This window comes from Cervus elaphus, chromosome X (assembly GCF_910594005.1).
Source record: "Cervus elaphus chromosome X, mCerEla1.1, whole genome shotgun sequence".
Classification (NCBI taxonomy): domain Eukaryota; kingdom Metazoa; phylum Chordata; class Mammalia; order Artiodactyla; family Cervidae; genus Cervus; species Cervus elaphus.
In genome coordinates this window covers 67,299,158-67,308,457 of record NC_057848.1, presented here as the reverse complement: position 1 = coordinate 67,308,457, position 9,300 = coordinate 67,299,158, and the positions used below count along the sequence as shown (strand labels likewise).

The 9,300-nt window shown below is 42.1% G+C and overlaps 1 protein-coding gene across 1 annotated transcript; it reads left to right on the top strand.

Moving 5' to 3' along the window:
• Nucleotides 1-5,050: 5,050 nt before the first annotated feature.
• LOC122689130 (spermatid nuclear transition protein 3-like) lies at nucleotides 5,051-5,760 on the top strand. Its single transcript, XM_043895292.1, has 2 exons — nucleotides 5,051-5,197; nucleotides 5,379-5,760. The coding sequence occupies exons 1-2, from the start codon at nucleotides 5,081-5,083 to the stop codon at nucleotides 5,592-5,594; spliced, it is 333 nt and encodes a 110-aa protein (XP_043751227.1). The 5' UTR covers nucleotides 5,051-5,080; the 3' UTR covers nucleotides 5,595-5,760.
• Nucleotides 5,761-9,300: the final 3,540 nt, after the last annotated feature.

Here is a 9,300-nt window from a genome sequence, read left to right as displayed (position 1 = left end):
ATATTTGAATAGCAATTGGTTGACATCAGATATGACATAAGTTGTACAGATGACTCAGAAACACATACAATTTATTAAAATAATGAATAATTAGTACTGAATGCATATTAAGTTTGCAAATTGTATCTTGGATAAAAGGAATACAATAATTGAGAACATAAACAACGCTCAGGAAAAGAGAGAAACTTAAACTCTCCTCAGTGACTCATAAGAATGCAAAATGATAAAGACACTTTGGGAAATGTTTTTCATTACTCATAAATATCTGCACACTGGAAAACTGTGTAATCCCATTCCTAAATAACTCCCACATAAAACATGAATTTCTGTTCACATAAAACCCTTCATGCCAATGGTTATTGTGGCTCTATTAATAATAGCCCCAAACTGGCAATAACTCAAATGTTATTCAACTGGTAAGCCAATATACAAATGGTGCATCCATCCGATGGAATACTATTCAACAAGAAAAAGGGACATGCTATTGATGATAGTAAGAACTTGAAAGATTTTCAACTTAACAAGAACCAGATCAGAAAGACTACTGACAGTATGAGGTAATAGGCACATGGAAAAACACTGACCATCACTAATACTTAGAGAAATAGAAATCAAAATCACTAGGAGATATCACCTCACAGCTGTCAGAATGGCTATCATCAAGTCAAAAAGTCTGAAATTATCATATGGCGGCAAGGATGTGGACAAAAGGAAGCCCTTGTACAGAATTGGTGGGAATGTAAATTTGTGCACTCACCTTGGAACACAACGTGGAAGTTTCTTAAAAACACGAAAAATAGAACTACCATGTGACCCAGCTATTCCACGCCTAGCTATACATCAGAAGAAAATGAACACTAATTTGAAAAGATACATGAACCCCAAAGTTTATTACAGCCTTGTTTACAATAGAACAGATATGGAGGCAACCCGTGAACAAGATGCACATGGTTCCTGTCCTCATAGCACTTGCCTGGAATATGAGATAAGCAAGCATTTGAACACCACAGTACTCCTCAGAAATACTGGTAGTTACATGTTTGTTGAGGTGGAAACATTCTCCCAGCATATGGTATAGAAAAGGAAGGCTACAATATAGCATATAGATTGACGCAATCTGTATAAATTAAAAAAAAAATCACTGATGTACATATGCTCATCCAAAAATATGTGTATCATATGTATACATTTAGCATTATATAACATATACAATATATATGTTATAAACATTTAGGTAGAACAACAAAGACAGAATATGAACAGTATACATGTCTATTGACACACTTATTGGTGTTCTCTAATTTCATTTGTATACTCCTTTTTGCAGTTTCCATACTGCTTTGCCTCGAGTATATATTTACAATTAGAAAACATTAATAATGCTCTTTCGAATCAGGGTAACCCAGACATTAAATTAACATATGCCCAGGTGCCCCTTCAAGTTCTTCCCTCTTCCTCCAAGGCCATGTTTCTTCACAATTTCCCCATCATACCTTAGATTCCAGTTATATGCAAGGCATGTATAACCAGCTTTCTTGGGTCTCGGTGCCTATGCAGGTTCTCCCCCACTGTCTGGGAAACACTTTCACAAGCTTTCCACTTGGTGATCGATTTACTTTAGGTGGCTCAGGATTCATCCCGGGTGTCTTTACTGAAAAGTATCCCTCCCCCACCTCCTTGCCATCAGGCTATGACAAATGCCTCTCCTCTTTACCGCCACAGCCCTGTGTGGTTTGTGTACGGTGAACCAACTCATCATGCAATTGGGAAAGATAAGTTTACTATTACCTTCCTCCTTTTCCTGCCCTGTTCTCTCTCATCAGCAGCTCATCACTTTTTGGTCTCGTCCTCACTCACCTGGTCCCACTTGCACCAGCCTCTTGTTTTATTGAAAGGACATAGACAATGCCTTTTGGGGGCTTTTGCCCTGGCCATTTCCTTTCCCCAGTCTTTATTGCCCAAGATAGCCACAAAGTCACTCCCTCTTTTCTTTAACTAAGTCTTTGCTCAGATGTCCTGGATTCATAAGGCCTTCCGTCATTATTCTCTGGGGAGGAAAAACTCCCCATTTCTCATAACTCCTAAGGTTCTCTCTATAGTGTATAATTGACTATTTGTGGTTAGTATTAACCTTCCATCCTCACTGACTAGAATGTAAGCCCCATGAAACCAGGGTCCTGTGTATTGGCTCCCGTTGTGCACCGAGCACCCACAACAGTGCCCGAAATACTGCAGGGGGGTGAATTAATACCTGTGAAGTGGGAAATAAGCATTACACCAAAGAATTTATGTCCATTTTTGCAATTAAATAAAACAAATCCAGACTAATGTAAGAAGGAACTTGATCTGAGATGACTATGGCGATAGGGTCGTCTCACACACTACCTAAAAAATGCTGAGAATTCTCCAAGCTAGGCTTCAACCATACATGAACCAAGAATTTCCAGATGTTCAAGCTTGACTAAGAAAAGGCAGAGGAACAAGAGATCAGATGGACAGCATCCGTTGGATCATAGAAAAAGCAGGACAATTCCAGAAAAGCATCTGCTTCACTGACTAGGCTCAAGCACTGTCCTGGGTGGATCACAACAAACTCTGGGAAATCCTTAAAGAGATGGGAATACCAGACCCTCTTACCTGCCTCCTGAGAACTCTGTATGCAGGGAAAGCAGCACGAGTTAGAACCGGACATGAAACCTCAGACTGGTTCCAAAATGGGAAAGGGGTATGTTAAGGCTGTATATTGTCATCCTGCTTATTTAACTTATATGCAGAGTACATCGTGAGAAATGCAAGACTGGATGAAGCACAAGCTGGAAGACTGCCGGGAGAACTATCAATAACCTCAGATATGCAGGAGACACCACCCTTAAGGCAGACACAAAGAGGAACTAAAGAGCGCTACAGCATGCAGTCCCCAGGCTATTCCGTGGGCCCTCCAGCTCACCCACCGGCCCAAGTCTGCGTGAGCTCCAGGGCCTCTGGAAGAAGGCCTGAATCTGCCTCTAATCTCAGTCTCCTCCTGATTGCCACCACACCACCCATGACTTAATCCCTTCCCCAATGGTCCCTCACTGACAGTAACCTGTGGGCATTGCCCACTGCAGTGCTGCCCAATAGCTAAGCAGGACAGCCAACAGTCACTCATTTACAACTGTTTGCTTGTGGCTGGGGCCCTCTGAGGCACCAAGCAATGGTTGGGCAACACCTGTTGCCTAGGAACAGGGTGGGTTGAAATGGAACACACCAATGGCTACCTGTTAAGGCTGTGCTCATCCTGCTCTGTTACACTGTAAATAGAAAAAGAATCACTGTGAATTTAAGGTTTGTGAAAGTAATTTTCAACGTGGGCTGGCCTGCACATTCTTGTTGGCTTTGAACTATTTTTACTATATGCTGAACATGTGATCAAGTGGCAGCGGTTGGAGGGGCACAGAGATAAGTGCTGGTGACAGGAACCCCTGGGAATATAACAAAAGGAATGATAGGCAAAAGTTAAATAAGTATGTGAAATAATCAGTCCTAATGAGATGGATGAAACTGGAGCCCCTTATACAGAGTGAAGTAAGCCAGAAAGATAAAGAACATTACAGCATACTAACACATATATATGGAATTTAGAAAGATGGTAACGATAACCCTATATGCAAAACAGAAAAAGAGACACAGAAATACACAACAGACTTTTGAACTCTGTGGGAGAATGTGAGGGTGGGATATTTCAAAAGAACAGCATGTATACTATCTATGGTGAAACAGATCACCAGCCCAGGTGGGATGCATGAGACAAGTGCTCGGGCCTGGTGCACTGGGAAGACCCAGAGGAATCGGGTGGAGAGGGAGATGGGAGGGGGGATCGGGATGGGGAATACATGTAAATCTATGGCTGATTCATATCAATGTATGACAAAACCCACTGAAATGTTGTGAAGTAATTAGCCTCCAACTAATAAAAAAAAAAAAATCTGAGGTTGGAAAGGAGTCAGTCAAAAAGATGCCGGCACACTGGACCCAAAGTGTCCTTATGTAACAGAGCAACATGGGCAGAGCCCTTCGCAGGTAGCCCTTGCTGTGCCGTATTACTCCGCCTCCTGTTACTAGGCAACAGGACTTGCTCGGCCATTGGTCAGTGCCTCACTGGCCCCACCCACAAGCAACCAACCATCAATGAGCTACGTACAGGTCCTTGCCCTGCTCAGCTATTGGTCAGCACTGCCATGGGCCCTACCTACTGATAACGGTCAAGGAGTTGTGACTGGAGAATTGATTCAGTCAAGAGTCAGTGGTGCACTGGTGAACTGACTCTTGACTTTGAGCACCTTGCTTTTTCAAAAAGCAAAAATCAGGAATTGATTTCTGCTAGATGGGGCCAGTTGAGTTTCCCTACTCAATATGAGAGTTGAAGTGTCCCCAACAATTTTAGTGGAGGAGACATTTAAAACTGTCTTTGCTCTGATGTGTAATCTTATGGAGACTGTGTATTGACCTTTGGGCAGCAGACTGAGGATTCACCAAGTCTGGGGGTCGCTGAATCTCATCACAGTAGATAAAATATCCAACCTGTTCTTAGTTACCTTTGTCCACTTAAAGTGCTTTCTCTTAAGTTCCTTAAGCCCTTCAAGAACCCCCAACAGGCAGAAGGTGATCTAGAGACGAAGTGCTTAGAGGACTCTGAAGGGATGAAGTGGGACAGAAAGGGTTCGGCAGATGTTCATGGAGGGATGAAAGAGGCATGAGTGTTGAAGTGGCACATATAAGTCAAAGGATAAAGGGAACGGAAAGGAAGTTTGAAAGTCATGAGGAGGAGCACCATGCCCCTGAATCACCACTGCCCAGAATCAGACACACAGACATGTCAGCAGTGGGAAAGTTATATCACAGCCTCCCTCAGCATCCACTAGCCCATGTTGATGGGCACAGTGGTGCACTGTGATGTCTAAGCCCCCCAAACTACTATTGGCTGGCGCAGTGCCTAACGGACCAATCAGATTGAAGGGTGTGGCTCCTCATTGTCCTCAAAGGGTATAAATAGGGAGGTCAGAGGCTGAAAGTCTGGGTTAGGCCACTTCTTGGCACCATCATGACTAACGCAACCAGGAAGCCACGGCAGTCAAGAGGAGTTGCCATGCGGTTTGCTTCAAGGAAGAATGGAACAAAGAAGACCCTTTGTCAAAGGAGGGGCAGAGGCGGTGTCAAGGTAAGAAGATTCCAACTAAGCTTCCCATGTTCTCCATTGACTTTGCTGCCCAAGACCTCTACCCTGCCCATGCCTGCCACAAAAGCCCTCATTAGCCCACATCCCTTTCTCATGAAATCTCCCTTCCACCTCAGTTTTTATGTCCTTTCCTCAAAGCTAATACCCTTGTCTTGTCTTCCAGGCACGAAATATGACCATGAGGGTCAGAAGACCTCTACAAGGTACCTTCAGAAAGAAAATCCGATCATATGCTACTCAATCGACAAAGCTGAAGAAGACAAGAAAGGCAAACTGTTTCTTCTCTCGCTGTGGACGTAAGAAATCGAATCGAAGCCAGAAAAGGTACCAAACTGTGAGGCAGAGTCAAGGAAGGAGGCAGAATCCAAAGAGAAAATAAGCTCAGCCGCCGCCAAAGAAGAGACCCTGGAGAAGTACAACGTGGGCAGCCAGTAAGTGAATAGCAAATGTCAGACAGTTTAGAATTGTGACTCCAGAGGTCTGCTTTGTTAGCAATGGCCAACCAAGAAAAGACTCTCACACTAACATAGGAAGCCGATGGCTGCAAATAAAAGAAACATCAAATGGTGAAAAGATGATACGTGTGTGTGTGTGAATTTTCTGATGGAAGGGAGGGAGAGAAGAGAAGAGGTGGGCACTGGAAACGGGAGGGATATGTTGTCCTGAGAGGTTGGGGAACAGACCCTGGGGTCCCCAGTTAGCCAGAGAGTAGAGGTGTGGAGTGGGTCAGGAGTCTGCCCTGATGATGGATAACTCTGCTTAACACTTGATTTCAAGGGCAAGGAGTAGTGGTGTGGTGTTCCTCCCTTTGTCTGGGGTATGGAAAGACATTAGGGTCTAGATGCCAGACCCAGATGGGAAGGGGTTTTCACATGGGGGTGGAGAATGTGAAACTCCCCCTGAGAAAGGCAGGCAGAAATCACCTCCTGGCCACCTACCTCATAATGGGGTTTGTTGCATCACTCACCTATGCTGTCAGCTAAAGGGGCTCAGAAGGCACAAAGTGCTGATACAACTAAAACCCACAACTAGCGCTCCCAGGAACTCAAATAATGTTTGGAGGGAACTAACCAAATATTGTTTAGGCCACATATTTGCTAAGAAATTTTTGGGAGCATTGTATTCCCAAAGAAGGGCAGTGGTGGTGGCCCAATGCCAGTGCACGTTACAAACGGGATCACCCTGCACACAGAACTTTTTTTTTTTTTTTGGTATGGGGGGCGGCTCTAGGTAGGTTTTGCAGGCGTAGTTCCCTGAACAGCGGTTGAATCTGCACCTTTCTAGTGTACCATGGAGTTCTATCCATTGGACAGACATAGAAGTCTGTACAGAGAATTTCCACATAAATACTAATATAAGACTGAGTGAAAATTGGTCTTGTAATTATCACCATATCCTAGGATTTCTAAACAACTACAGTCGTAAAACATTCTTCCCCAATAAAGTCTTTTGTTAGTCCAACTTCTACAAGTTTATCATGGTTTAAAAGAAAGAGTATGAAATATTTAATTTGGTGTTAACTTTCAATTTGAAAGGTTTAAAAATTCCAAGGAGAAGTTAAAGAAATATGGAGACATATAAGGCAGAGGCTCTGACGATGAGGATCCTGTGTGTCTTCAGAAAACTGTTTAGAGGCAACCAAAACACAGAGTTTCCCCAACAGCATCCAAAGAGTTGAGTTCAAAGTATAACTCAAAGATATGTTATCTTTGATCTGGACTGCAGCTGCCTAACTCAATCTTTCTGGCACTGTAACGCCTGGGAGACCCCATTGATGATTCAAAGTCAGTCACTGAATGTGATTTAAAATCTGTAAGAGTGAAAGACCCCCTGGGTGTGCTGCCCTTTTTTTTTTTTTAAGTTCATTTATTTTCATTGATTTATTTCAAGTGGAGGCTAATTACAATATGATAGTGGTTTTGCCATACATTGTCATGAGTAAGCCATGGGTGTACATGTGTTCCCCATCCTGTATCTCCTCCTACCTCCCTCCCCATCCCATCCCTCAGGATCGTCCCACCACAACAGCCCTGAGCACCCTGCCTCATGCATCCAAGCTGGACTGGAAATCTGTTTCACATACATGTTTCAATGCTATTTGCTCAAATCGTTCCACTCTCGCCTTCTCTCACAGAGTCCAAGAGTCTGTTTTTACCTTTGTGTCTCTGTTGCTGTCTCACATATAGGGTCATTGTTACCATCTTTCTAAATTCCATTTATATGCGTTAATATACTGTATTGGTGTTTTTCTTTCTGACTTCCTTCACTCTATAATAGGCTCCAGCTTCATCCACCTCATTAGAACTGATGCAAATGCATTCTTTTTAATAGCTGAGTAATATTCCATTGTGCATATGTAGCACGGCTTGCTTATCCATTCGTCTGCCCATGGATATCTAGGTTGCTTCCATGTCCTGGCTATTATAAACAGTATTGTGATGAATATTGGGGTGCACGCATCTCTTTCAATTCTGGTTTCCTTAGTGTGTAAGGCCAGCAGTGGGATTCCTGGGTCGTAGGGAAGTTCCAATTCAAATTTCTGAGGAATCTCCACACTGTTCCTCTCCAGCATTTATTCTTTGTAAACTTTTTGATAGGAGCCGTTCTGACCAACGTGAGATGGTCCCTCTTCGTGGATTTGATTTGCATTTTTCTGGTAGTGAGTGATGTTGAGCATCTTTCTCTGTGTTTGTTAGCCATCTGTATGTCTTCTTTGGAGAAATATCTGTTTAGTTCTTTGGCCCGTTTCTTGAGTGGATCGTTTGTTTTTCTGGAACTGAGCTGCACGAGCTGCTTGCATGTTTTCTAGATTAATTCATTGTTCATTGCTTCATTTGCTATTATTTTCTCCCATTCTGAAGGCTGTCTTTTCACCTTGCTTATACTTTCTTTGTTGTGCAACAGCTTTTAAGTTAACTTGTGTCCTATTCATTTATGTTTTGCTTTTATTTCCATTCCTCTGGGAGGTGGGTCATAGAGGATCCTGCTGTGATTTATGTCAGAGAGTGTTTTGCCTATCTTTTCCTCTTGGAGTTGTATAGTTTCTCGTCTTACATTTAGATGTTTAATCCGTTTTGATTTTACTCTTGTACATGGGGTTAGAAAGTGTTCTAGTTCCATTCTTTACAAGTAGTTCACCAGCTTTCCCAGCACCACTTGTTAAAGAGATTGTCTTTTCTCCATTGTATGTTCTTGCCTCCTTTGTCAAAGATAAGGTGTCCATAGGTGGGTGCATTTCTCTCAGGGCTTTCCATTTTGTTCCATTGATCTGTATTTCTGTCTCTGTGCCGGTACTATACTGTCTTGATGACTGTAGCTTTGTAGTATAGCCTGAAGTCAGGCACGTTGGTTCCTCCAATTCCATTCTTCCTTCACAAAATTGCTTTGGCTATCCAAGGTTTTTTGGTTTTCCATACAAATTATGAAATTGTTCTAGTTCTGTGATCTCTATAGAACTTTCCGAATGTGTCCTCAGTCATGATGGAGCAAGTGAAAGGATGAAATACTTTCCCTTCTTACTAGTCCTCAATTCCATTTGTTACTAAAAGGTTATTCATTTCTGAAGAGCTATCATGGCTAAAATGGAAGACAGATTTCTTGTTTGTGATATATAATGTAGACATCAATGTTTTTTTCCTGCAGACTTCAATCTATTTTTAATTATACTGATACAAATACTGATGAATAATTTATTTTTCTGTGTAGATCAATACTAAGAATGATATGGATCCTTTCCATAATCTCATCCCCAACCTTTGAAACACTGCAGTTCTATACAGTATTGATGAAAGTCTGCTCCAACCTGCAATTACACCAATATCATCAGTATATTCCATGATTTTCTGATTGAACATTTCTCCAAAGCTCTTAATATAGGAATTTAATATGTGATAACACTTTCCTATTTATAGAAGCTCCATACCTAAGCATTAATTTAAAAAAAAAAAAAAAGCTTTAGATTTTTAAAATGCTTACATTCAGCTCTACAACCATACCAGTACTTGACAGACGTTTGGCTGGCTGTCTTACCAAGAAACCCTGTCTATTCTGTAAATCAGTAGTGGAATTCCATGCATTTCTTTATG